This window comes from Ostreococcus lucimarinus, chromosome 6 (genome assembly GCF_000092065.1).
Source record: "Ostreococcus lucimarinus CCE9901 chromosome 6, complete sequence".
Classification (NCBI taxonomy): Eukaryota; Viridiplantae; Chlorophyta; class Mamiellophyceae; order Mamiellales; family Bathycoccaceae; genus Ostreococcus; species Ostreococcus sp. 'lucimarinus'.
This window is the reverse complement of record NC_009360.1, coordinates 284,367-309,528: the sequence shown is the minus strand read 5'-3', so window position 1 is coordinate 309,528 and position 25,162 is coordinate 284,367. Positions and strand designations below refer to the sequence as shown.

The following is a 25,162-nucleotide window of genomic DNA, read 5'->3' as shown; positions in this document are numbered from 1 at the left end:
TGGGAATGGCAACAAAAGTAAAAAGTTCAAGGCGAGCACGAAGGCGAAGGATTTGTGCAAGCGCGTCTTCGCGCACGCGCCGTCGCGCTTCGTTTTGAGTCCGGGGGACATGAGCGACATGGTTTACCCGCTCCCGACGCTCAAAGAGGATGGTAGTTTAGAATTAGATGATGGATTTGTGGCGACGCAGCCTGCAGGCGGCGGAATCGCGAGAGGATCTGGTTATTACGCCTTTTTGGCGCTCGATTGCGAGTTTTGCTACACCGCGGAAGGTTTGCAGCTCACGCGGATTTCGGTCGTCAAAGAAGACGGAGAGATAGTGTACGATAAATTGGTTAAACCACCGACGGAGATCACGAATTACAACACCGAGCACAGCGGTATCACGGCGGAGCAGATGGAAGGCGTGCAGACGACGCTGCAAGACGTCCAGCGCGAACTTCTGGAGATGATTCCTTGCGAAACGATTTTGATCGGTCACTCACTGGAAAACGATCTGCAGCGATTGAAAATTATACACGCGAACGTCATCGATACGTGCGCTCTGTATCCACACAAAAAGGGCGCGCCTTATCGCAACGCGTTGCGGTTTCTCACCGAACGCTACCTCGGGAGGAAAATTCAAGAAGGTTCGCACGATTCTGTCGCGGATGCGCGAGCGACGATGGAACTAGCTTTGTTGAAGTTCATAAACGGTCCATCGTTTGGTGAAGTCGCGACCGATGGTGGTGGCGTGTTCGACGTGTTATCGACACACAAAGTGGAGTGCGTGATGGTGGACTCTCCCGCGTTGTGTCGACGACTACCCGCGGGAAGCGCTCGCGTTGTCGAGGCGAACGACGACAACGAAGTGAAAGACGCAATCATAGCGCACGTGAAGACGCCGATGCCACTCAACAAGGTGGCCGTCTTTGGTCACCTGCATGAGTACAGCAAAGTACTCTCCGCCGAGGCGCAGCGGGCGCACGCTCGCGAAACGCAGCCGAGCGACGACGAGCGCGTCGTCGCCGACAAGACTCGCCGAGAAGCGCTCGAACGTCTCGACACCATCGTGGGCGAGATCTGGGACGAGTTACCCTCGAACACTCTCCTGCTCTTCACCTCGGGCGTGGGCGACGCGCACACCCTTCGTCTCGCCCAAGAACAAAAGTGGAAGCGCCACCAGAGCATCGGGCGCTGGGGCGCGTGGACCGACGAAGCCGAGGTCGAGCTCAGGCGCATGTACGACCGCACCAAGCACGCCGTTACCTTAGCCGCGGTCAAGCAATGACGTAATGTTACACACTATTACACTATTACACGCGCGCGCCCGCGCGCCTCTACATCGATCTAAATCAACCCGTCGCCCAGACAGTTCAAGCACTTCGCCATCCCCGTCCCCTGACACGTCGGGCACAGGCACAGCCGATCCACCGTCGGCGCCTCCAGCGGTTGCCACTCGATCGCGCGCTTCCCTCGACACGTGCGACACCTCACAAACTTCCCTCCCGCGCACGCCGCGCAGCGCGCGTTTCGCGCCCTTCGCCGTCGCCGAACGAGCGCGCGCGACGCCGCCGTGGTCGTCGCCGCGATCGTCGCGAACCCGCCGACGACGAAGGCGACGGAGCCGGCGAAACCGCCGAACACGGCGCGGAGCGCGCCGGGCGCGCGGCCGTCGCGCGACGCCATGCGAGGCGAGTTTTGACGCGCGCGGCGTCGCGAGCGATGTCCCGAGCGACCGCAGTGCGCGACGGCGACGACGAGCGCGCGACGGCGCGCGAGAGACATGTCGCCCGACGCGTGCTGCGCGCACGATCACGATTGCGACGCGTCGACGTGCGGGAACGCGTCGCTGCACGCGTTCGTCGACGTCCCGGCGGTCACGGCGTTCAACGCGCGCGAAGACGACGCGGCGCCGGGCGTGATTCGCGCGTGGGAGCGACGACACGATCGCACGGGGCGCGCGCTCGTGAGCGAAGACGACGGGGAGCTGGTGATCAGGATTCCGTTCACGACGGACGTGAAGCTGCGAGGGGTGATGGTGCTCGGCGGCGCGGACGGGCGAGCGCCGCGAGAGATGCGGGCGTTCGCGAATCGACGGGACATCGACGCGATGAACGCGAGCAGGAAGACGCCGACGCAGAAATGGGATTTGACCGTCGATGAGGACGGGGTGCTGGAGTACACGACGGAGGCGGCGAGTTGGCAGGCGACGGCGAGCGTGACGCTTTATTTTCCGGCGAATTTCAACGACGACGGCGAGACGGAGATTTGGTACATCGGTTTGCGAGGTGAAGGGACGGGGCACGATAGAGATATGGTCGTCACCGCGGTGTACGAGTCGAGCGCACAGCCGCAAGATCACGAGGTTCCTGAGGAGAATAAAGCGGCGGCGAGACTCGGGATGTAGCGTAGTGACTGTTTCAGCCAATAAATAGAATTGAATTGCTTTGTATTGAATCACAACGGTTTACAGATGACTAACTCGGTACACTAATTCTTCGATCGACTCATCGCGGCGACTCTCGATCGGGACGGCGGAACGCACGAAGATCTTCCAGGTTGTCGTCCAACGCCTCGCTTGCGCGGCGCGGCGGCGAGCGCTCTTGCGGATCTTCATCGAGCTCGTCGATCTCTGGATCGTTCTTGCGGGTCCATATGACTTGTGGTGGCGGCTCACTCCCACGCCGATCTCTATTTCTGTCATCGAACGTCGCCGTGGGAACCCCCATGCGATCGCGCGCCGAAGGTTTGCGACGCTCTTCGTCGCTCCGCCTCGTCCACAGTACGCCGTTACTCGCCGAAGATGACGACGACGACGGCGAGGCATCGTCATCGTCGACGATGACTTTGCGCTCCCATAGCACGCCCCCAGGAGCGGGTGCCGGCGCTTCGCGTCGCGTTGGCTCGACGAAAGCTTTGACGTCGCCGGCGACGGCGTCGTCTTCGCTCTCGAGCGCGGGCGCGACGCCGCCAGCCTCATCCTTGACCTTTGACTTCGCGTCCGCGTTCGACGTCGCGAACAGCGCGCTCAACACCGCCACCACGCTCACGCTCGCGAAGCCACTGGCGACGATGGCGCCTTGCCTACCGAATTTGTTCACCAACTTTTTCCATCCGCGCTCCGCCGCATACGCGCGTCTCGTCGCCGCGTTCCGCGCTTCTTCCAGCACCCCACCGCCGAACGCGCCGTCGTCCGCGCCTAATATATCATCAACACCGCCTCCATTATTCTCCGGTGGATCTTCCCCGAAAATCTCGCGCCATTTATCCACCAACGCGTCCTCGCCGAGCGCGTCGCCCCGCGCGCGTTCGCTCGGTCCAAAGTCTCTCAAATCCGCCAATTCCTCCTCCGTCATCCCGCGCGCCGCGTCCTCGTCCTCGCGCTCGACATCGCGCGCGATCGCGCCTCCGATCGCCGCCGCTCCATCGATCGCCACCGCCGGCGCCTCGACGTCGTCCGCGTCGCCGAGGACGTACCGCTCGACCAGGCGCACGCGCTCCTCCCTCGGCAGCGACTCGAACGCGTCCACGAGCGTCTCCGCGCGCGGTCGCCCTCGCGTTTCCCGCGCGTCTCGTTCCATCGCTCCCGCGCGCTCCGTCGGCGTCGGCATCGCGCGCTCGACGTTCGCGTCGCTCGCGAACGCCGCCGTCGTCCCGCGCGCGCGTCGTCGTCGTCGCGCGTCCCGCGCGCGCGCGCGCGCCGTCGACGACGCCGTCGCGCGTCGCGTCGGCGCGCCCGCGCGCGCGCGCGTCGCCTCCATCGTCGCGCGGCGCCGTCTGCCGTTCGCTCGACGAACGGCAGACGGCGACGGTCTCGAATGGCGCTCGCGGCGACGCCCGCGCCGGGCGTCGCGCGCGCGCGCGCGCCGAGACGGCGACGCGCGCGCGACGCGCGCGCGCGCGACGCGCTCGAGTCCTGGCTCGAGCGCGAGCTCGCGTGCGAGGTCGTCGACGTCGTCCCGGCGGGGAGCTCGCAGTGGGCGACGTTCGCGACGGCGACGTGCGCGGACGGACGACGCGCGTTCGCGAAGACGTCGGCGAGGGACGCGGAGATGTTCCTGGGCGAGGCCGCGGGACTGCGGGCGCTGCGCGCGACGAACGCGTTCGTCGTGCCGGAGGTGTACGGCGTCGTCGGCGCGCCGGAGGGCGCGCGAGGATGGCGCTCGGCGATCGCGATGGAGTACCTGAACTTCGGCGGTCGAGGAGATCAGGGCGAGTTCGGGAACGCGCTGGCGACGATGCACGCGGCGACGCCGAGCCACGAGGAGGCGCGAAATGGGAAGTTTGGATTTGAGCGGAATAACACCATAGGCGAGACGCCGCAGCCAAACCAGTGGACGGAGTCGTGGTTGGAGTTTTGGCGCGATAAGCGCTTGATGCACATGATTCGACTCGCGAGAGATCCCACGCTGACCCAGTTAGCGGAGAAAGTGGTCGATAAAAGGCTGGCTGATATGTTTAGCGCGTGCGGAGAGATCAAACCGTCGCTCTTGCACGGCGACCTCTGGAGCGGCAACATAGGAACCGTGGGGAGAAAGCCGAGCGTCTTCGACCCGGCGGTGTATTACGGCCATCACGAGGCGGACTTCGGGATGTCTTGGTGCGCTGGATTTACGCCCGCGTTTTACGAGGCGTACCACGCGAAAATCCCAAAGGCGCCCGGTTTCGAAGAACGCGCCAAGATGTACAAACTTTACCATTATTTGAACCACTACGTGATGTTCGGGGGCGGGTACCAACGCGAATGCTTGAGCATACTGAAAGAGCTCGCGTGACGCGACGTAGCGCGTTGAAACGAAATAAAATCTCGCATTGCAAAAAATCTTCCTTCGCGCGCGCGATAATACAGCGGCGCCCGACGCGACGTCGCGTCGGGAGTATCAATGGACGACGGGCGTCGCCGTTCAGCGCGTTTTGCCCTTGTTCGCGCTCTTTTGCGCGGCGTCCGGAGGCGCTTCGGCGGCGCTCTTGCTCGGAGTGCCGTCGGTGAGTTGCTGGAACTTTGTTTTCCACGCGTCGACTTGACTGCCCAAAACGTTTGAACGACGCTGCTCTGCTCTGAGTTGTTCTTTGAGAGCGATGCGCACGTTCGCACCCAAGCGCGCTTCTTCGCGGAGCGCGTTCACTTGCATCGTCATCTGCTGCAAATCACCCTTCAACGCCTTGTTCTCGATTTCGGCAACCTTGACGCGCTCGTCCGCCGCCTTGACGCGGTTGATGAGACGGCTCTCCTTGCTCGACGCCTCGCCGCCCTCGCGGAACACGCTCGCCATGTCCGGGTTCCCGCTCCAGTTATCCGTGACCCACAATCGCGGGAGATCGTCCGGCGTGAGCGTCAGCACTTGATTGTTTCCTTGCTGCCACTCGGTCACGATTTCCGGCTGTCCCGCGGGCACGACGGCGTACTTGTAAATGAACACCCCGTCCACGGGCAACTCGACGTCGTCCGAAGTCCACACGTCGCCCTCGCCCCACGTCAGCGTCAGCGACTTCGTCATATCCCAAGCCCCCATGCTCGCGTGCGAACCGACCAACCGCAGTTCCTCCCCGAACGCCATCTGTCTGCGCATTTGAAACTTGCACTTGATGAGCTGCACCGTCTCCACGTCTCGCTGCCGCGCCATCTCCCCGCCCGCTCCGACGTCGATCACGCCCAGCGACACCGCCGATGCGTCATCATCGCGCGCGTCCTCGTCTCCCGACCCCCCGACGTCCACGACGTCCCCGGTCGTCGCGTACACCGCCCCCATCGCCTCGCTCAGCGCGTCCAGCCTCGCCAGCCCGCTCGCCAGCCCGCTCGCGCGCGCCGCGCTTCCTCCCGCCCGCGCCGTCGCCTCCTCCTCCGTCGTCACCGCGTCCGAGTACTCACCGTCGATGATCTCTCCCTCGAACGTTTCCCGCGCCCGCGTCGTCGTCGTCGTCGATCGTCCGCGCGCGCGCGCCCGTCGATGATTTCGAACCGTCGTCGTCGTCGCGCCCGTCGTCGTCGCGCGCGGCGACGTCGCGGTGCGTCGCGCGCCGATCGCGCGCGTCGTCATCGCGCGCGTCGTTTCGTCGCTCGCGCGGGCCGCGTCGCCGTCGCGCTGTGTCGAGCGCGAACGACGACGATCCGGCGTCGCGTCGATCCGGCGCCAGCGGTGGCGGCATCCGCGCGTCGACCGACCGACCGCGATCGTCAACTGTTTGCCTATACGAATCGGATTTCGCGCGCGCGCGCGTCTCGACACGCATTCGACGCGTCGATTCGCCCAAACGCGCGAAAAGCGATGCTACACGTAAAAAATCGGCGACGGCCGCGAAGACCCGGGAGTGGGCGTCGGCGGCGCGCGCGACGACGACGACGACGACGGCACGCGCGCGCGCGCGGCGACGGGGGCGAGGCGCGAGCGACGCGAGGGACGGGATCCGATGGCGGGCGACGACGCGAGCGACGCGAGCGACGACGCGTGGCGCGCGCACGTGCGCGAGGTGGGACTGGGACTGTTTCGCGCGCTCGCGAGAGACGCGCGCGAGCTGAGCGCGAGCGAGGACGCGGAGACGGCGGAGGAGGCGGCGAGGAACAGGGTGTATCGATATTACGTGCCGGTGTACGAGGAGGTGGTGCAGCGGCTGAGGATGCACAGGCGAAAGGCGGGGACGACGAGGGAGGGGCGAACGCCGAAGCCGATGGTGGTCGGCGTGAGCGCGCCGCAGGGATGCGGGAAGACGACGCTGACGAGGACGATAGTGGACATGATAAAGGCGACGCCGAAGAAGTTTTTGGATGATTCGGCGGCGGATGAGTCGGGGAACGTGACGGCGGTGACGCTGTCGATCGATGACTTTTATCTCGCGTACGAGGACCAGGCGGCGCTGGGCGAGGCAAACCCCGGAAACGCGATGTTGCGGTACAGAGGGAACGCGGGAACGCATGATTTAGCGCTCGGATCGAGATCTCTTCAATCTTTAGCGCGAATCAACGATTCGGACGGGGAGACGTCAAAGTTTCTGGCGCCGAGATACGATAAGCTCGCTCGAGACGGGAGGGGCGATCGCAAACCGCAGAGCGAGTGGGAGAGTGTATCGGCGCCTCTCGACGTCGTGCTCTTGGAAGGATGGATGCTCGGGTTCGAACCTATCGAATCCGATCGTGCGCGTGCGATTAATCCCGATTTAGTGGTCGTTAACGAGCGATTGAAGGAATACAAGGCGGCGCTTTGGGGACCAGATAACGTCGCGTGGTGGATCATCTTCAAGGTGGACGACCCGGCGTGGGTGTACGACTGGAGACTCGAAGCCGAGAGAAAGGCGAACGGGGGACTGGACGATTCACAGGTGAAAGACTTTGTCGATCGTTTCATGCCCGCGTACGAGGCGTACTTGCCAGGGCTTTACGTGGACCCTCCTCCAGAATCGCTCGTCGTCGTCGTCGACAAGCACCGCGAGGTGCTCATGGTGCACGTCAGCACTGCTCTCGACAGTGCTGACGACGCGATGGAGGCGTAGAGATGACGTCGACGCTTGGTCCACGCCAAGACGAGTCTTTCATAGCATTAGCGAATTTTTCATAACCAACCAAGACTTGACTTGCATTAACAAAGCTTCCCTCGGTCGCGAGTCTAACTATTGTCGTGTTCGTATCCATTCCATCGTCAAAAGACGTCCAAACGTTTAAGAACGCGGCTTTTCCTGTTACACGTAAAAAAATCTTTGCGTCAGTATCTTGGTCATACATCTCCGTTTCGAAAAAGACGAGCGGCGAACAACCGTTGAGCGCGCGAGAGCCAAAGCGACGACGTACCTTCTTCTCTCTGAAGAGCGCGTTGAGCGACACACCGGCAACCTTGACAACCTTGAATCGCACACCCGGAATATCACCAACAGCGTGACCCTTACGACCGAAACCAGCGATGAGGACTTCATCGTTTTCATCGGTGAAGTTCAAGCAACCATCGCGCGGGACGAAGGCCGCAATCTTCTTGCCATTTTTGATGAGCTGCACTCGCACGCACTTACGAATAGCAGAGTTCGGCTGCTTCGCTTCGATGCCAATCTTTTCCAAGACGATACCCTTGGCGTGCGAGCAACCAGCGAACGGCTTCTTCCACTCAGAACCCAAGTTCGCCTTGTTGAAATCCTTGTCGGCCCATCGCTGTTCGCGGCGATGAATGCGCAACTTACGGCCAGCCCCTAAACCACGAGTCTTACTGCAAACGTGCGAAAGCGTCGACGCGCACCGTCAGTCATCGCGCACGCCGAACGAAACGAGGCGATCGCGTGGTGTTTTAATCGATCGTGCGGTCACTGCGTCCCAATCACCGCGCCGGGCGTCGCGCGCGCGCGCGAAGCCCCCACGCGCGAGCGCGAAGCCCTAAACGCGCGCGCCCAGCGTTCGCGCGCCCACGGACGCGCGCGCGAACCCTCGACGCGCATCGCGACGCGATTCAACGATGCGTGGAATCTTCACGCATCGAGCATCGCGTCCATGACCGCTCGAACGCCGTCGTCGACGCGCACATCGCGCGTTTCCACCGCGCGATCGATCGCCCGCTGGGGTTGCGTCGATCGACCGCGCGGCGGAGCGGCGGACGCGCGCGCTACGCCGCGTCGGTGCGCACGCGCGCGCGCGATGGTCGGTGATTTGTTTCGTCGCGTCGTTCGATCGCGATGTCGCACGCACCCCATGTTGTCTTCGTTCTTGCGTCAAAGAGAGAGGGATGGCCGACCGCGAGGTCGCGAGGTCACGATGGTAGTAGGGTCTTGGCCAAGACTCTTGGGACCTCTGCGGCGAGCGCACGTGCGAAGATTAATTACAAACCCGCGAGCGCCGCGCCGGTGATGAAAGAATGTGAACACGAATTGAAGAAGGCTAAGCGGTCCACCGCGGACGTTTTCGGGCGCGGGACCTGGGCGACGAGGGCACGCGGCGTCACGCGTCGCTTCGCGGCGTCGCCGACTGCGTCTCTTGCACGGAGACCGTGGAGAGAGTGCCGACGCGCATGGAGACCTCAGCGGCGCGTTTCACTCGTTTCTTGCGAGCTTGAACGGCGTTCTGTTCCTTCGCCTTACGGTCGAGGAGTTCCTTGGTGGTGAGGGTTGGTATGACGTATTTGTCGAGGAGTCTGTCGGCGAGCGCCGACGGCGTGAAGAGGAGCTCACGCGGCGCGTTCGGACGCGAACGGCAGCACGGGCACGTGTAGGCGTGACAAAACGAATTGTCGATGCATTCGAGGCAGAAGAGGTGTCCACAAGTGATCAAGGCGTGGGGAAGTGTCATCCATTCGCGGCATATCGCGCACTTGAGTTCAGATTCCACCCACGCCGGTCTGTCTCGCAAGCGTTCGAGAACGAGCTCGGAGAGCTTATCTCGCAGCCCATCGTCCGCATCAGGATCTTGTGAACTCGGCGCACTTCGAGTCGCTTGACCCACGCTCTTACGCTTACCCGTAGACTTACTCGGCGACGCCGTCGGCGTCGCCACTCCAAAGTACCGTTTGGCGCACGCCTGCGCGAAGTCCACCTCTCCATCGAACATCGACCTCAACCGCGCTTTCAGCATATCATCCAACTCCTCATAACTCTCGCTCGTCTGACTCGCCTGCACCGCCTGATACACCTGGCTCAACTGCGCCCCCTGCGACCCGAACGCCTCTCTCGCCGCGTCGTTCTCTTGGCTCGCTCGCAGCCGTTTGCTCCTCGCGTCGACCCCCGGGCGCTCCAACCGCACGTACCGATACCGAAACGGGTTCGCCAACCGACCGCTATCCCGCGCCACGTACCGCGGCCCTCCGAACGCGACGACGTCCCCGTCTTTCAGCGCGACGTCCACCTTGGCGTCGATCCTCGACCCGTTCACGAACGTCCCGTTCGTCGTCGCTAAATCTCGCACGTAATGCGCCGCGCCGTCGCACGTCATCGCGGCGTGTTTGCGACTGAGCAGCAGAGGAATGCTCGCGCAGTCCATCGCGTGGTCGACGACGCCCTTTTGGCGTCCGATGACGACGACGTCGCGCGCGGACGGGGGGGAGAGGATTCCCGGCACCCCGTCGTCGTCGTCGCCGTCGTCGTCGCTCGCGCCGTCGTCGTCCTCGCTCGACGCGCGCAGGCGCTGGAGGATGATTTCCTCGGGCACGTCCGCGTCGCGCGTCGTCGCGGCGCCGTCGTCGATGAGGACCAAGGCGCAGACGCCGCGCGCGCGGGACATCGCTCGAGTGCGTCGCAGAGTGACGCGACTCGTGGGCGGGCGAGGGGGGATGTTGGATTACAATTCGTCGTGCTTGGCGACGCCGCGAACGGCGCCGAGCTTGGCGGTGACTTCCTTGGCGAGCTCGGCGCGCTCGTCTTTGTTCGGACGGCGGTTCTCGGTCCAGGACGCGGACGCCGTGGCGCGGTCTTCGTCGAGCTTGGTCTCAAAGTCGACGCCGCGCCGGAAGAGGTCTTCGACGGTGGAGGAAAGGGTGAAGGTTTCGTCGGATTCTTTGGCTTTGTCGAAGGCGACTTTGGCGAGTTTGAATTTGCCGATGGTCATAAAACCGTAGCCGAGGCTGGACCAAAGCTGCGTGCGCGCCTTGTCGAGGACGAGCGCCATTTGTAGGGCGTCGTTGCCGATGGCGATGAAGCCTTTTTCGAACATGTGTTGACCCGCGAGTTCGAGCATGTCTGCGCACGCGCTGTCCGCGTCTGTACCGCTGCGCGAGCAAAAGTGACGAGCGTTCTTGAGTACCTGAAGCTGCTCGCGGGTGAGCTTCTTGAGAGCGGCGTCTTGCGCCGCTTGCAAGAAATAAATAGTCATGCCGAGTTGCGCGATTTCATTCTTCACCGGATTGAGGACCAAGGCTCGCGTGAACAAATCGAGCGCTTGGACGAGCTCGTGCGCGATATTGTGCTGTCTCTCTTCTTGAACATCGTCTTCATCAGTCGCACGAATCGCCTCGACCTCGTCGAAGAAACGAACGACGTGAATTTGTGCCAAAAGCCGAAGGGTGTGGAAATTGTACTGGTCCAACTCGACACCTTTTCGACACGCGCTGAGGGCGCCAGTCACGTTTTTATCGTGGAACTCGACTTCACATAAAAGCTTCAAACTTTCGGCGCGCGTTTCACTCGCCATATCATTCGCACGCTCACTCGCGACAATGATGTACAAGTGATCCTTCGCCGCGGTCCAGTTCTTGGCGCTCTTGTACGCGTAGGCGAGATTGTGTCGTGCGGCGTAGTTTTCGGAATCGATGTCCAACGCGCTCGAAAAGTAGCCCGCTGCGCGTGCCAGAGTTATGTTTGCTTTAATCTGTGATGCATTCAACATGGCATCCGCGTACAGCTCATGGACATCACCATCTTTGTCCACATCGTCGTCGTCGAGCTTTTTTTCCCCGCCGCGCTCGAGGAGCTTTTCATACTTTGTCGCCTCGCCGGTGAAATTGTGAAAGGCTCTCGTATTCTCGTCACCCTTCTTTAAAAGCTCTCTCACGAGTACATCACACGCTGCGGAAGAAATAGAAATAGCGCGCTCGTCATCCTCGTTGTTGCACTTTTCATTGGCCAAGGTGATGTTTACGAGGTTATTCTCATCCACCGTCGCGTTAGACAGTTCAGACGCCGCCGCGGTCGCCGCTTCCGTCGACTCCTCTAACGACTTTGACAACGCATCCTTGAACCAATCGACACTCTCGCACATTTTCACGTTTTCCACGCAATTCTTGTCTAACAACTTCATGAACACAGCCGTCGGCTTCTCCGCGCCCTTCGCGCCCGACTTTTCCACCGCCGCCTCCGCCTCGGCGTACGTCTCCGCGATGCTGAAATCGTTCAACTCGTACATCAACGCCTTACACCTCGCGTACAGCTGCGTCGTCACCCCTTCGCGATCCCTCACTTTTCCATCCACGCTCGCGAACACATCGATTCCCGGTCCGACGATGTGCGTCTCGTTCGCGACCGTCTTGTATCCGTACCGCGCGCTCCCAGCCGCGAAGCGCGTCTCGCACGCCTCCGCCCAATCCACTTCCCCGTCGCCCACCTCGCTCGACCCCATCATCGCCATCTTGCGCGCCTTGAGTCGGTCGATGTGCACCATCGACGCGTGCGTCACCGCGGCGCACGATTCGCACCTCAGCATCGCGCTCGACGCGAACTCGTCGTCGAGTTTGTGCGCGCGCTGGATTGTTTGGTCGGCGCGCGCGAGCGTCGCGAGCGTCGCGAGCGCGGCGATCGGCGACGCGCGCGCGAGCGCGGACGCGCGTCGCGAGGGCATCTTCGCGGACGCGCGAGATGGGCGCGAACGCGCGCCGAACGCGGCGGTGTGCGGGACGATCGTTCGATCAGATGGATGACTCGCGACGTCGGTTGGCTCGAGGCGTCGCGCCGAGTCGAGTCGAAACAGTCTACGGTACAATCACAATCGTCGCTATTCGCGCATCGGAGTCAGCTCGACGTCGACGTTTGACGCGCGGGCGTCGTCCGTGGGCATCGGTGCGTACGGCCTCGCCCGGGCGTCGGGGATGAAGAATCGACGAACGCGCGCGACGAACGAGACGTCGTCGTCGTCGGGGGCGATTTCGAGCGACGACGACGACGACGACGGGTCGATCGAAGGGTCGCCCGCGTAGGCGAACACGCATATCCCACCGGCGACGAGCAAAAACGCGAATCCAAAGGCGATGACGGCGGAGAAAGACGCGAAGCCTTCGAAGAAAATGAGTCGAAGGATGACGCTCCACACGTCGCTCGCGAGCATGCTCACGTTGAACGCCGACGCGCCGCACCGCTCGAGGACGTCCATGGCGAAGGTGTACAGGACGAACAGCGACAGCGCGTAGGTGGCGAAGAAGCCAACGCCCATCGCTCCCAGAGCTTTGAGCTGGGTGATCTTCATCCCCTCTAATAACGCGCACTGCGCGCCGCTAATCGCGAAACCCATCACGCCGACGTGCGCCAAAATCTCCACCTTGTCCGCGTCCCGCAGAAACGCCTCCACCAGCACGTTCGACGTCGCGTACATCGCCGCCGCGCAGATGGCTAAAAAGTCCCCGAGCGCCCTGTTCGTCCCTCCCCCCGTCGCCTCCGCCGACGCGTCGCCGAGCACCAACGCCGCCAGCCCCGCGAACGCGATCGCCGCGCCGCCCGCGTGCGTCCTCGCGTACCTCGCCCCCAAAAACGCCGTCGACAGCGCCATCGCGAACGGTATCGTCGCGCTGTCCAACAGCGACACGCTCGTCATCGACGTGTACCGAAACGCCAGCGTGACGAAGTAATTCGCCTGCACGTCCGCGAACGCGCACGCCGCGTACGCGCCCAGTCGCCGCGCGTCGCGCCCGCGCGCCTTCCCATCGCGCGCGCGCGCGTAAAACCGCCCCCCGTACCACGTCCCGACGAGCGCGTACGCGAACGTCGTCTGCCACGCCGGCATCGTCGCCCCCGCGCGCTCGAGCGCGGTCGACGACGCGGCCGAGACGGCGTTGACGAAGGCGCAGACCTGCGCGAGCGCGAGGCCCGACCACCGCGCGCGCGAAGAAGGCGCGTCGGACGTCGACGGCGCGCTTCGGTCGTCGTCCGCGCGCGTCCCGTCGCGCGCGTCCATCGCGCGTCGACGTGCGGCGCGTCGGCCGCCCGTCACTCGCCGACGCGGCGACGCGGCGCGACGCGGGATGCGCGGCGCCGTCGCGCGCGGCGCGACGCGGGCGACGACGTCCGAAGCGCGCCGTCGACGTCCGGCGCGACGGGACGCGCGCGGACGGCGACGCGACGCGACGGCGCGCGCGAATGGCGACGACGCGCGCTTTTTCGGCGACGACGACGACGACGACGACGACGCGCTCGCGGGAATGTCCTGGGAGGAGATCATCGAGCGACGACACGGCGCGCGAGGGACGACGCTGGCGATCGACGCGTCGAGCGCGACGGACGCGACGGTGGGCGCGGGACGGGAGAGGGAAGATTTGTGGGGGTGGGACGCGCGACCCGAGCGCGTCGTCGTCGTCGGCGTCGCGGGGAAGAATCGATCGTACGAAAGCGCGGGAGAGTTTGATCTGGAGGACTCGCTGGATGAGTTGGAGAGGTTGGTGAACACCGCGGGGTGCGAGGTGGTGGGGCGGATGACGCAGCGGTTGGCGAGAGGGCCGGCGCCGGCGACGTACTTGGGATCGGGGAAAATCGGCGAGTTGCGCGAAATGTGCGGATTGCCGCGGGCGATGGAGGCGGATGAAGAGGACGACGACGAGCGCGAGGACGACGAAGACGATGAGATATTTTGGGAGGATGACGAGGACGAAGACGAGGACGAGGAGAGAAGTCGAGATAGGCGAAACGGGTTCCGCGTAGACGCCGCGGCGGTGGACATTGTGATTTTCGACGACGAGTTGTCGCCGAAGCAAGCGCGAAATTTAGAGCGTAAGCTCGGTTCAAAAGTGCGAATCTGCGATCGGACGGCGTTGATTCTGGATATATTTTCACAGCGCGCGCAAACCGCGGAAGGTCAGCTGCAGGTGGAGATGGCGCAGCTCGAGTACGAGATGCCGCGCCTGACAAAGATGTGGAGTCATCTCGAGCGACAGAGCGGAAGCGGGGCGGTGAAGGGTATGGGGGAGAAACAGATTGAGATCGACAAGCGCTTGTTGCGCGAGCGCAAGTCGTTACTCAACGCGAAGATCGAGAGCATGCGGACGCACCGCGAGCAGTATAGACAGAAACGGAAGGCCGAGCGTGTGCCCATCGTCTCGCTGGCTGGATACACAAACGCCGGAAAAAGTTCGTTGCTCAACAAATTGACGAATGCGGAGGTATTGGCGGAGGACAAGCTCTTCGCGACGCTCGATCCGACGACTCGTCGCCTCGAACTTGCGAATGGGATGACGGTGCTCATGACGGATACGGTCGGTTTCATTCAAAAACTCCCGACGCAACTCGTCGCCGCGTTTCGAGCGACGCTCGAGGAAGTTCTCGAGTCGTCGTTGATTCTCCACGTCGTCGACATCAGCTCTGATCTCTCCGAGGCTCACATGAGCACGGTGGACAGCGTTCTCGATGAACTCGACGCTGGTGAAATCCCTCAGCTTCTGGTGTGGAATAAAATCGACAACGTCCTCGACGAAGAGGAACGTCTCGAAATCGAAATCGCCGCCGAAGACGCCGGCGCCGTCGTCGTCAGCACGCTCACGGGGGAAGGATTGGACGCCCTCCAGGACAAAATCGTCGAAATCATCAAAAAGCGCACGTTGAGCCGATGCGAAATGCTCATACCGTACGAACGCGGCGCTTTAATCGGCGAAATTCGTCGAACCGGATTCGTCGAGAGCGAAGAGTTTCTCGAAAACGGCACGCGCGTCGTCGCCCACCTCCCCGTCGGCATGGCGCGACGCAAAGACGTCGTCGTGTACTTGACGTAGCACCAAACCCATTAGCGGCGCGTAACGCAAGCATCGCGTCATCATTCACTCTACATCGATCTTTCATTCATTACATCGCGCGCGCGCCTCTACCTCGACTTACGCTAAATCTCGCTCTCCGCCGCCGCGCCCGCGAACCCTCTCTCCGCGTTCGCCCTCGCTCGCTTCTCCGCCACCACCCGCTCCTTCACCGCCGCGTTCACCGCCTCCCGATCGAACTGCCGCTCTCTTCGCACGATCTCGTCCACGACCCACCGCTTCGTCTTGCTCAGCGGTCTCGAGTGTCGCAGCCGCACCAAATCCCCCGGGTTGCATCGATTCTCCTCGTCGTGCGCCGCGTACTTTTTCCTCGCCCTGACGTAGCGCTTGAACCGCGGGTGCCTGAACAACCGCTCGACGACGACGGTGACCGTCTTCATCATCTTATTCGACGCCACGCGCCCGACGAGCTCCTTCATCGCGGCCTCGACGGCGCCGAGGCGCGGAGTGCCGGGACGATCGCGCGACGCCGACGGCGCGAACGACGCGATGGAACGACGGCGCGCGGTCGACAGAGCGCGACGCGGTCGACGGCGCGCGAGCGGTGACGCGATGACGGACGTCGAGGACGACGCGCGCGAGACGACGGCGACGGAGCAGGTCGTCACGCCGTGGGACGTCGAGGGAAAAGACGGCGGCGGCATCGATTACGACAAACTCGTGCGCGACTTTGGATGCTCGACGATCGACCGGGAGATGATCGAGCGCGTCGAGCGCGTCACGGGACGAAAGGCGCATCCGTTCCTGCGACGAGGGATGTTCTTCGCGCATCGCGAGCTGGATTTGATCCTGGACGCGTACGAGAGGGGTGAAAAGTTTTATCTGTACACGGGACGCGGACCGTCGAGCGAGTCGTTGCACTTGGGACACTTGATTCCGTTTCAATTCACGAAGTGGTTGCAAGACGCGTTCAAGGTGCCGTTGGTGATTCAGTTGACGGACGATGAAAAGTTTTTGTGGAAGGATTTGAGTCTGGAGGAGTGCGGGAGGTTGGCGAGGGAGAACGCGAAGGATATCATCGCGTGCGGATTCGATCCAAAGCGAACGTTCATCTTTTCAGACGTGCAGTACATGTCGACGCCGTTTTATAAGAATATGATGAAGATCGCGAAATGCGTGACGCTGAATCAAGTGAAAGGGATCTTCGGATTCACGGGTGAGTCGAATATTGGGCAGGTTGGATTTCCGCCGACGCAAGCGGCGCCGAGCTTTCCGGATTGCTTTCCACACATGTTCGGCGAGAGCAAGACGAGCTTGCGGTGCTTGATTCCGTGTGCGATCGATCAAGATCCGTATTTCCGAATGACGCGCGACGTCGCGCCGCGCATCGGTGGCTACAAGCCGGCGTTGATTGAGTCTCGATTCTTCCCGGCGTTGAAGGGCGAGAGCGGAAAGATGAGCGCTTCGGATGCCACGAGCGCCATTTACGTCACGGACACGCCGAAGGAAATTAAAACCAAGGTGAACAAGTACGCTTTCAGCGGTGGTCAGCTCACGGTGGAGGATCACAGGCGTCTTGGTGGCAATTTAGACACGGATATTAGCTGGAAGTGGCTAAACTTCTTCCTCGACGACGACCAAGCGCTGGCTGAGATCGGCGAAGAGTACAGTAGCGGCAGGATGTTGAGTGGAGAAATTAAGGCAAAGCTTATCGAAACGTTGGTGCCGATTTGCCAAGGGCACCAAGACGCGAGAGCAAAGGTGACGGATGCGATGATTGACGAGTTCATGTCGACGAAGCCTCGCGTCTTTGCGTCCCTTTTCGGCGACATGGGCGATGTCGCCGGCGCCTTGGACGAAGCGACAATCGCGAACACCAAGCCTGGAATCGCGATCGGTGCGCCCGAGGATACGGGCTCGGTGAAGAAGGAGCAAGACAAGGCGCAAACGGGCGAAGATGGTGGACAAATGTCCAAGTCGCAGCAAAAGAAGTTGCTCAAGGAGCAACAAATCGCGGAAAAGAAGCGAGCGAAAGAAGCCGCCAAGGCAGCAGGTCAGGCGCAATAGTGAAGCAATCAATATTCATATTCAACAACAAATATCATTCTCCATGGTACAGCGTTTTCGTACAGCGTAGTTGCGCGACAAGCAGTCGGAGCGTACGAGACGTCTCGCCGGCCGCTCACTTCGACGCAGTCTTCGCCTCTTCCTCGTCCGTCTCGCAGAGGTACAACGTCCCATCGTCACACTGGCTCCCGTCCGTCTCGAAGTTAATCTCGCACGCGTCACAATTTTTCCCATCCATGCGCGCCTTGCGCGCCGCCAGGTGTTCCGCGAGCGACCCCCTCGACGTCACGTTCAATCGATACTTTGCCCACACGTCGTACACCTTGTTCGCCGCGTTCAGCAAAAACGGCACCTTGGTGAACGCGTACACGTACCCCAATCCGACCGCTTTGTACGCCTTTTCGAACACCTCCACCCCCGTGTACACGTTATTCGCCGCGTCCAGCCCGTGAATCGTCTTCATCGCCTCCGCGTACTCGATCCCCGCGTTCTCCTTCGCGTCGTAATCATCGCTCGCGATGTCCACCAGATCCAGGTTCCCTTTCCCGCCGTCTTTCGCGCGCAGCATCTCCACCTCGCGCACGCACAGCGGGCACGCGCCGTCGTACAGCAGACGAAACTCCCACGATCGCGTCGACGCGTTCGCCGCGCTCGACGACGCGGGCGCGACGCGGTGCGCCGCGCGAGACGGCGCGCGGGCGTCGCGCGCGACTCGAGTCGCGACTCGAGGCGCGACGACGCGCAGGGCGGCGGCGGCGCGGTGCATGACGACGACGCGTCGCGATGTGCGGGACGACTCGCGGCGCCCGCGTCGTCACTCCTCGACGCGCGCGCGTCGATCGCCGAAGAGCATCGCTCGAGCGCGCGCGTGAGCGGCGCGCGTCGATCGCTCGACGCGCGCGGACGGTCGACGCGCGCCGAGGACGATGCTCTTCGGCGCGGTGTTCGCGAAGAAGTCGTGCGTGGTGGCTTCGGAGAGTTTCGTCTGCGTCGAAAACGGCGCGTCCTGGACGCTGGATCTCACGAACGCGGGATTCGCGCACGACGAGTGTCGGGAAGTGTGCTTTTTCATGCCTTCGCAGCGGCGTGAGTGGCGATTCGCGAGCGAGGCGACCGGAGGCGCGGGCGCGGGCGGGGCGACGAGGCGAACGCGCGACGCGGGGAGGACGACGGACTGACGACGCGCGCGTTTCGCGCTCGATGAACGCAGTGCTCGATGATAATAGCGCGCTGTGCATGTACATAAAAGCCGGAGACGCGCCTTGGGAGTACTGCGGATGCGTGGCCAACGCTAAACCGAGCGACGTGTTCACGCTGCGTTGGCCGGTGGACGAAGCCACCGGGCGGGCGCATCCAACCGCCGCGGTCGGCGTGAGCGTCGAACCGCTGGCGTCGGCGTTAGAAAAGGAAGCGGCGCTGGTTCAACACAAAGAAACATTCGCGAAACGCGTGGCGGAGGATTTGTTTCGGTTCATGCAGAGCTTTCAATGCGAAGGCAGCTCGAACGACCGAATGGTCGTTCCCGTGAACATCCTCACGCGTTGGTTTGATAAATTCCAAAACCGGTTCCGTCGCGATCCGAACTTTTTAGATAGATCTCGATTAGACATCGCGTGAGTCGGTGCGATTCGCGCGTAGCGTCGTCATTCCTTAGCCTAGCTGGCGATCATTGATATTCTTTTTGGCGTCGCTCGCGGCGTCGACACTTTTAAACCAACTTCTCCGCGTGAGCGCGTCACAACCTCACGCCGTCGTCATGTCAACGCCGTACGCCAACGCGCCCGTCATCTCCCCGAGTTTACTGAGCTGCGATTTCGCCCGCATGGCGGACGAATCGCGCAAGGTTATCGCGTGCGGCGCCGACTGGTTGCACCTGGACGTCATGGATGGTCACTTTGTCCCGAACTTGACGTTCGGCGCGCCCGTGCTCACGTCGCTGCGCCCGCACGTCCCGGACGCGTACTTCGACGTGCATCTGATGGTGACGAATCCGCTGGACTACATCGAGCCCATGGCCAAGGCGAAGACGAACATGTTTACGTTTCACGCCGAGGCGTGCGACGGGGACGCCGGCGTCGAACGCGCGTGCGAGGAAGTTCGAAAGGCTGGAATGGAGGTTGGGATCGCCATCAAGCCAGGAACGGCGGTAGATGTGGTACATTCGAGCGTTGAGAAGGGTTTGTGCGATATGGTACTCGTGATGACTGTTGAACCGGGCTTTGGGGGACAGAAATTCAATCCGGAGTGCTGCGAAAAGGTGAAGCGGTTGCGAGAGCGGTTTCCAAAGTTGAAGATTCAAGTCGACGGTGGATTATCGGCGAGCACGATTGATGCCGCGGCGGAAGCGGGGGCAAACGTGATCGTCGCGGGTAGCAGTGTGTTCGGAAGCGATGACTGGACGAAGGCGATTGACGTGCTCAGAGAGGGGGTGCAAAAGTACAATTCGTTGTAAAAGAACATTTCAATACAAGTTCCTAGACTCACGCCTAAGTAGATTCGAGACTCAAGCGTACAGTGACGATACTTATATCGTCGACGCTTCTTCGGCGGCGCGCATTGAGGATTAAACTTTGACACGACGTGTGTAAGCAACCGTCAGCCTCGTGCATGGTGTCGTAAACATCTTTCGGAGTGAGAACATCCCATATCCCGTCGCTCGCTATCGTCAGCACGCTGTCGTTCGAATTACCTTCGATGTGCAGCACTTCACTCACGAACGGGTGCGCGATGAGGCCGACCTTTTGATCCTTTAGGAATTTATCGCCGAGAGCGCGAGATAACGCCAAGCCGTAAAGTCGAGTAGCCTCAGGTGGTAAATCAGCGCCGGCTTCATTGAGACGATTCTTCTCCTCTTCATGGCGCACTTTGTGTTCGGGCGTGAGATATCTTGCACCGTGGTGCTGTCCTTTCGGTACGGGCACTCGACCGAGGGCAACACTCGAATCACCCACGTTTGCGGCTTGCACCATCAACCCACCGGTTTTCTCATTCTTCCACACTAATACGACGCTTGCCGTGCACCCTTCGTACTCTACCGCCATTGTTTCGTCGCTTTCTATGAAAGCTGCCTCCAAAAGTTCTCTTGCGCCCTCGCCGCCGGGAACCTTACCTCCCAAGCGTCGCGCGAGCACCTCCGGAAAGAGCTGCCTCGCGCGCTCCGCGGCTTCTTGCCCGCCGTGCCCGTCGAAAACGCAAAATAACCCCACGGATGGGTTCCCGCGCAGAGGGCATTCCACAAGAATTCGATCCTCTGACTTCATAGGCTTCGATCCTTCGGCGCGAACGACTGCTTGTAACGCCAGCGCCGCGTTCGCCTCGATCGAGACGTCTCTGAAAAAGTGTACGGATACTCGCGGACTCGAGTCTCGCTCGCCCAGCTTGATGACATCACCGTGCGTGATTTTTCGCCACCCTCCGGGCGTGCGCACTGACTCTGATATCGTCATTCCGTTCACGCGCGTGCCATTCAGCGAACCTAGATCCCGCATCGTCCACGCCACGCCGTTCCATCTCACCTTGGCGTGCACGGTCGAAACCTCCGAGCTCTCCACGACGAATCCATTCATCCTACCGCGCCCTATGGTGAACTCATCCATCCCGAGCGACGCCACGTACGTCGCTCCTCGACTCGCACCGGTCTCGACCTCCAGTTTCAAAGCCGGTCGAGACGCCGGCGACCCGGGCGTCGACCTCGTCGATCGCTCCGTTGCGCGCGGCGGCGTCGCGGGCCTGGGCACCTCCCCCGAATCCACCGTCTTCTCCTCGACCGCTCGCGCCGCCGGTCGCGCCTTTTCATTCTCAACCGTTTCCACGCGCGCGTTTTCCCCTCGCTCGCCCTCGTCTCTCTCGATCGTCGCGTCCGTCGTCGCCGCCGCGTCCGCCGCGCTCGCGACCGAGGACCCCGAGAACGACAACCGTTTCCTCGCCCCGTCCTTCGTCGCCGCCGCGCCGCGCGCCGATCGATCGCTCGCGTCGTCGCCGTCGGTTTTCGCCGCGCGCGCGCGCGCTTTCCTCCACGCGAGCGCCGCGACGACGCCCAGCGCGACGACGATTGCGCTCGAGTTCGTTGCGCCGACGCGTCGACCCTTACCCTCCCGCGCGCGCGCCTCGGGCGTCGATCGCGCGTCGTCGTCGGCGCGGCGCGCGGCGCGATCGTCGCGCTCGCGATCGAACGCGCGCTGCGCGGCCTGGCGCCGCGCGCGGCCCATCGGGGCGCGACGCGAATTGACGCGTCGAATCGATGCGACGGCGCGGCGTCAGACCGGCGCGCGCGACGCGACGACGGCGCGGCGCGGCGACGGCGCGGCGACGATGCTCCGACGCGCGGCGCGCGCGGCGCGCGAGCGCGCGCGAACGACGCGCGGCGCGCCCGCGCGGTCGATGCAATTGAGCGCGTTCGACGGGGACAAGACGCGAAAGACGCGCGCGACGGCGGAGGAGATGGCGCGCGAGGCGGAACAGATGGAAGAATTGTCGGTGTTTCGAGCGGTGAGCGGGCTGGTGGCGGCGGCGGCGGGCGGGGGGCTGGTGTTCGCGCTCGGCGCGGGGGCGGTGGCGGGCGTCGCGAGCGGGTTGGCGAGCGCGCTCGGAATGGTGCGGGATGGGAAGGCTCAGAGAGAGCGGGAGAGGGATCGAGAGACGCTGAGGTATGAATTATCGATGGCGTCGGGATGGGGGAGGCAGGCGAGGCGACGAAGGGCGGATATTCAAGCGAAATTGGACGCGCTGGGCGACTGAAGCGCGCGTGAGGATGCTTAGCTTTACAATTGTTATACACGTGAGGACGATCTAATCGGTGCTAGGTTTATCGTCCGCTGCTTTGTTTTGCCCTACTTGTTCTTTTTCTCGCGCGGAGACGTCGTCTGCCGGTTCATTCACGACGGGCGGGGGTACTTTTAATCGAAATGCGCTCGCGAGCGACGCAAGCGCGTCTTCAGACGCATCGGCGCCTGATACCGGCATCTCCTTCATGGAATCGGCGCAAACGTCTAAGTCAACACTCAGCTGCGCGATAATTCGCAAATTGTCTCCCGATTCCAAAGACTGAACTCGCGAAACGATCGACGCGACGGCTTCGTCGCGTACGCGGCCAAGAACGTCTCGTCTGTCGTCTTCAGATAATAATTCACATATGACGCGTCGCAAAGTTCCCATCTCTTTCGTTAACGAAATCGCGAAATCGCTTGCTCCATCGACTTGCTTTACGTTGCCTTCGTCGCGCAGAGACTCGACGATTGAGGCCAAGCGGTGCAAATGGAACTCCACTCGATCGCGCATGATGCTCACGAGCTTGTCGTGAATTTCACTCTTGTGCAGCTTCAAATCTCGCAGCATCCGCTCGAACTCTTGACGAAGAAGGACGTGTTTTGGGCCTTCGATTAGAGCGCACATGGCTTCTTGCAAGGTTGGAAGAAGAGATGCGAAGAGCGAAACGCTCTGCTGCGCCAAACATAAATGTTTCGCAGTGATGGATTTCAGCTTGGACACTTGCATCGCGCCCGCACCCAGAATGAGTTGACACACGGCCGTATTGTACTGCTTCACGAGATCTATCGTTCGATGCGTCACTTCCGTGGAGAGAGACGGAATCTGGCGCGCAAGGCGCACGTAGTCGGTCAACATTTGCAGAAGTAGCACGGCGCTATTCACTGGGTGAAATTTTTCATCCGCCACGACGACGAACGATGCATCGCCTACATCTTCGCTCATGACATCTGGAAGCTTACTCGTACCATCTGCTAATGCGTCTACGAGTGCTTGAAAGTGTTTTGGTAACTTTGCGAGCGCCCACGTCTCACATTCTAGCAAAGATACGAGCTTTGTTGAAGCCGTGGCGTGTTGCTCGCGGATGAACGCTTTGCTTTGATTTGCAACCGTTGAACGAAGGCTGAGACAGCGATGCTTGCCAAGCGATTCGGCCAAGTCTAAGAATCCGTTCGTCGCATCCATGATTCGCATGAACTCTCGAGCGCTCAAGTTGATGTTCATGGGAGCTCGAATGCCAAGAATTTTCGCAAATCGTCCTTGTGCGATGTCTATGACTTTATTCAAAGCCTCATTAGACGTCGCCAAAGCGGTCTGCGAGCACACGTAATCAAAGTTTGTCGCGGCTTCGTGCGCGGCCAATATTAAATTTTCATCGATCGAACGAAGCTGCGTTAAAGCCTCTTCATCGTTACCGATGACGCCACGAATTACGAGTTTGATTTGGTTGGCCCGTTCAAAGTACGCGTTGAACGTCTCTGTCAACGCCACGAGCATCTCCACAAAGACCTCACCGGGTAACTTTCGAATAGCATTCGCGTACGCGGAGTCAAACACGCCTTCTTCCATGCACGTCGTCGAGCTCTTGACTCGCTCCCCCGTGACTCGACTGAGCATCACGTCTACGGCGACGTGCTCGATTTGGCGCACGTCTTCCGACATAGCAGACGACCACGCCTCGAGTGCATCGCAAACAAAGGAACTTCCGGAAAATAACAGTGCGATAAAAGGTGGAATCGTAGTGTCGAGCACGTTTCCTCTCTTATCGCCAAACTGGGGCGCTTCGTTGAAATTCGCAGCCGGCGGTTTCAATCCGTTCGCCGCGGCAACCTTTGACAGATGTTCGAGTGTTTTCGGGGAGACGACAGCCTTGGCGTCCCTCGGTAGGCTTGCACCCGCTACGAAATCACTAATCATGACGTTTCGCACTTTACTGACCGTCCGTTCGATGTGCTCTGGAAGCTTTCTGAAACACGACAACTCGGCGAGCACTCTGTCATCCGCCAAAGTTTTCCTAATATCCTCTGCGATTTGCAGCGCGCCTGGATAATCCGTACTCTCAACGAAAACGTCCATATCCAAACGCATTTGTTGAAGCGCGGCGATGGATGCAAATTTTTCAGTCAATCCTTGCATTTTGTCCCGCTTGTCGTTCAAGTCTATCATGAGCTGCCCCGGCTTGACCAAGTGTTCGCCAATGTTCCTGACGGTTTGACGCATCGAACCAACCGTGATTTGGGTCTCCGTCATCGAGTCGTGAAGATCGCGCAGTTCCTTGAGCGCATCAAAGAACTCATCGCTCTTCGCGATGATCTCTCGAATCAAATGCTGCTCGATCGTATCCAAGTGTGCGCTTAAATGTTCCTGCGCATCCATGGAAGCGCGCGCTAGATTCCGCAAGCTCTGATCCTCTAATCCCGCACACGCCCGTGCAAACGTCTCCGGTCGACTCAAATCAAACGTCTCGTCGAAGAACAAGTCCGGCACGCTGCTTAATTCACTCACGCCCTCTTCTAATTCGTACCGCCGCAACCGCGCCTCGCTCCGCTCCTCCGGCGTCGCTCGCGCCGCCGCCGCGTACGCTCGCTGCTCCACGAACTCCGCGTAGCGCTCCCGCGTTCGTCGTAGATACCCCTCAAAGTCTTTCATCGAAACCTCTGGCAGCAGACTCGCCGACGTCCCCGGCGCCCGCGCGCTCGCGCTCGGCGTCCCGCTCACGACGCTCTCCAACGCGCGCGCCACGCTCGCATCCAACCCCACGCTCGCCACCATCGCGCTCAGCGTCCCCATCGCGCGCGTCCTGACGTCATCCTCATCGTCTTCTTCCGCGTGCACGATCGAACTGAGATAGGCGTACCGCCTCGCCGACGCCAACGACGCCATCGCCGACGCATCCGCATCGTTCGAACGCGCCATCGCGCGCCGTCCCGAAGCGTTTTCTCGTCGCCGCGCGCGCCGCGCGCCGAGATCGCCCCCCTTGACGACGCCTCGCGCGCTCGCGCGCGTCC

The 25,162-nt window shown here is 61.6% G+C and overlaps 19 protein-coding genes across 19 annotated transcripts; 9 read left to right on the top strand and 10 right to left on the bottom strand.

Moving 5' to 3' along the window:
• Positions 1–118: 118 nt before the first annotated feature.
• Positions 119–685, top strand: OSTLU_40875 (predicted protein; the record flags this gene model as incomplete). The annotated part of the gene is made up of 1 exon (XM_001418403.1): positions 119–685. A coding segment is annotated over one exon (567 nt), but the record flags the coding sequence as incomplete, so codon positions are not given.
• Positions 686–1,765: 1,080 nt separating this feature from the next.
• OSTLU_41232 (predicted protein) lies at positions 1,766–2,389 on the top strand (the record flags this gene model as incomplete). Its single annotated transcript, XM_001418402.1, has 1 exon — positions 1,766–2,389. The coding sequence occupies one exon, from the start codon at positions 1,766–1,768 to the stop codon at positions 2,387–2,389; it is 624 nt and encodes a 207-aa protein (XP_001418439.1).
• Positions 2,390–2,489: 100 nt separating this feature from the next.
• Positions 2,490–3,593, bottom strand: OSTLU_15746 (predicted protein; the record flags this gene model as incomplete). The annotated part of the gene is made up of 1 exon (XM_001418174.1): positions 2,490–3,593. One exon carries the CDS (start codon positions 3,591–3,593, stop codon positions 2,490–2,492), a length of 1,104 nt encoding a protein of 367 aa, XP_001418211.1.
• A 441-nt stretch (positions 3,594–4,034) lies between these two features.
• Positions 4,035–4,757, top strand: OSTLU_41216 (predicted protein; the record flags this gene model as incomplete). Its single annotated transcript, XM_001418401.1, has 1 exon — positions 4,035–4,757. One exon carries the CDS (start codon positions 4,035–4,037, stop codon positions 4,755–4,757), a length of 723 nt encoding a protein of 240 aa, XP_001418438.1.
• A 129-nt stretch (positions 4,758–4,886) lies between these two features.
• Positions 4,887–5,606, bottom strand: OSTLU_32121 (predicted protein; the record flags this gene model as incomplete). Its single annotated transcript, XM_001418173.1, has 1 exon — positions 4,887–5,606. The coding sequence occupies one exon, from the start codon at positions 5,604–5,606 to the stop codon at positions 4,887–4,889; it is 720 nt and encodes a 239-aa protein (XP_001418210.1).
• A 784-nt stretch (positions 5,607–6,390) lies between these two features.
• OSTLU_41282 (predicted protein) lies at positions 6,391–7,467 on the top strand (the record flags this gene model as incomplete). The annotated part of the gene is made up of 1 exon (XM_001418400.1): positions 6,391–7,467. The coding sequence occupies one exon, from the start codon at positions 6,391–6,393 to the stop codon at positions 7,465–7,467; it is 1,077 nt and encodes a 358-aa protein (XP_001418437.1).
• A 165-nt stretch (positions 7,468–7,632) lies between these two features.
• Positions 7,633–8,646, bottom strand: RPS23 (Ribosomal protein S23, component of cytosolic 80S ribosome and 40S small subunit; the record flags this gene model as incomplete). The annotated part of the gene is made up of 3 exons (XM_001418172.1): positions 7,633–7,650; positions 7,763–8,168; positions 8,642–8,646. The coding sequence occupies 3 exons, from the start codon at positions 8,644–8,646 to the stop codon at positions 7,633–7,635; spliced, it is 429 nt and encodes a 142-aa protein (XP_001418209.1).
• Positions 8,647–8,890: 244 nt separating this feature from the next.
• Positions 8,891–10,165, bottom strand: OSTLU_92878 (predicted protein; the record flags this gene model as incomplete). Its single annotated transcript, XM_001418171.1, has 1 exon — positions 8,891–10,165. The coding sequence occupies one exon, from the start codon at positions 10,163–10,165 to the stop codon at positions 8,891–8,893; it is 1,275 nt and encodes a 424-aa protein (XP_001418208.1).
• Positions 10,166–10,222: 57 nt separating this feature from the next.
• OSTLU_32117 (predicted protein) lies at positions 10,223–12,250 on the bottom strand (the record flags this gene model as incomplete). Its single annotated transcript, XM_001418170.1, has 1 exon — positions 10,223–12,250. The coding sequence occupies exon 1, from the start codon at positions 12,212–12,214 to the stop codon at positions 10,223–10,225; it is 1,992 nt and encodes a 663-aa protein (XP_001418207.1). The 5' UTR covers positions 12,215–12,250.
• Positions 12,251–12,613: 363 nt separating this feature from the next.
• Positions 12,614–13,450, bottom strand: OSTLU_5022 (predicted protein; the record flags this gene model as incomplete). Its single annotated transcript, XM_001418169.1, has 1 exon — positions 12,614–13,450. A coding segment is annotated over one exon (837 nt), but the record flags the coding sequence as incomplete, so codon positions are not given.
• Positions 13,451–13,784: 334 nt separating this feature from the next.
• OSTLU_32115 (predicted protein) lies at positions 13,785–15,344 on the top strand (the record flags this gene model as incomplete). Its single annotated transcript, XM_001418399.1, has 1 exon — positions 13,785–15,344. The coding sequence occupies one exon, from the start codon at positions 13,785–13,787 to the stop codon at positions 15,342–15,344; it is 1,560 nt and encodes a 519-aa protein (XP_001418436.1).
• Positions 15,345–15,532: 188 nt separating this feature from the next.
• PRPS17 (Plastid ribosomal protein S17 small ribosomal subunit) lies at positions 15,533–15,802 on the bottom strand (the record flags this gene model as incomplete). Its single annotated transcript, XM_001418168.1, has 1 exon — positions 15,533–15,802. A coding segment is annotated over one exon (270 nt), but the record flags the coding sequence as incomplete, so codon positions are not given.
• A 133-nt stretch (positions 15,803–15,935) lies between these two features.
• On the top strand, positions 15,936–17,390 carry OSTLU_32113 (predicted protein; the record flags this gene model as incomplete). Its single annotated transcript, XM_001418398.1, has 1 exon — positions 15,936–17,390. The coding sequence occupies one exon, from the start codon at positions 15,936–15,938 to the stop codon at positions 17,388–17,390; it is 1,455 nt and encodes a 484-aa protein (XP_001418435.1).
• A 241-nt stretch (positions 17,391–17,631) lies between these two features.
• OSTLU_10574 (predicted protein) lies at positions 17,632–18,018 on the bottom strand (the record flags this gene model as incomplete). The annotated part of the gene is made up of 1 exon (XM_001418167.1): positions 17,632–18,018. A coding segment is annotated over one exon (387 nt), but the record flags the coding sequence as incomplete, so codon positions are not given.
• Positions 18,019–18,316: 298 nt separating this feature from the next.
• On the top strand, positions 18,317–19,007 carry OSTLU_32111 (predicted protein; the record flags this gene model as incomplete). The annotated part of the gene is made up of 2 exons (XM_001418397.1): positions 18,317–18,476; positions 18,601–19,007. 2 exons carry the CDS (start codon positions 18,317–18,319, stop codon positions 19,005–19,007), a joined length of 567 nt encoding a protein of 188 aa, XP_001418434.1.
• Positions 19,008–19,146: 139 nt separating this feature from the next.
• On the top strand, positions 19,147–19,842 carry OSTLU_41053 (predicted protein; the record flags this gene model as incomplete). The annotated part of the gene is made up of 1 exon (XM_001418396.1): positions 19,147–19,842. One exon carries the CDS (start codon positions 19,147–19,149, stop codon positions 19,840–19,842), a length of 696 nt encoding a protein of 231 aa, XP_001418433.1.
• A 32-nt stretch (positions 19,843–19,874) lies between these two features.
• Positions 19,875–21,029, bottom strand: OSTLU_46023 (predicted protein). The gene has a single exon (XM_001418166.1). The coding sequence runs from the start codon at positions 20,984–20,986 to the stop codon at positions 19,877–19,879; it is 1,110 nt and encodes a 369-aa protein (XP_001418203.1). The 5' UTR covers positions 20,987–21,029; the 3' UTR covers positions 19,875–19,876.
• A 741-nt stretch (positions 21,030–21,770) lies between these two features.
• On the top strand, positions 21,771–22,127 carry OSTLU_32108 (predicted protein; the record flags this gene model as incomplete). The annotated part of the gene is made up of 1 exon (XM_001418395.1): positions 21,771–22,127. The coding sequence occupies one exon, from the start codon at positions 21,771–21,773 to the stop codon at positions 22,125–22,127; it is 357 nt and encodes a 118-aa protein (XP_001418432.1).
• A 51-nt stretch (positions 22,128–22,178) lies between these two features.
• Positions 22,179–24,944, bottom strand: OSTLU_32107 (predicted protein; the record flags this gene model as incomplete). Its single annotated transcript, XM_001418165.1, has 1 exon — positions 22,179–24,944. One exon carries the CDS (start codon positions 24,942–24,944, stop codon positions 22,179–22,181), a length of 2,766 nt encoding a protein of 921 aa, XP_001418202.1.
• Between the last annotated feature and the right edge of the window lie 218 nt (positions 24,945–25,162).

Coding starts and splice junctions, on each gene's coding strand:
- OSTLU_46023 (XM_001418166.1), bottom strand. CDS start 20,986: ATGGATGAGTTCACCATAGGGCGCGGTAGGATGAATGGATTCGTCGTG.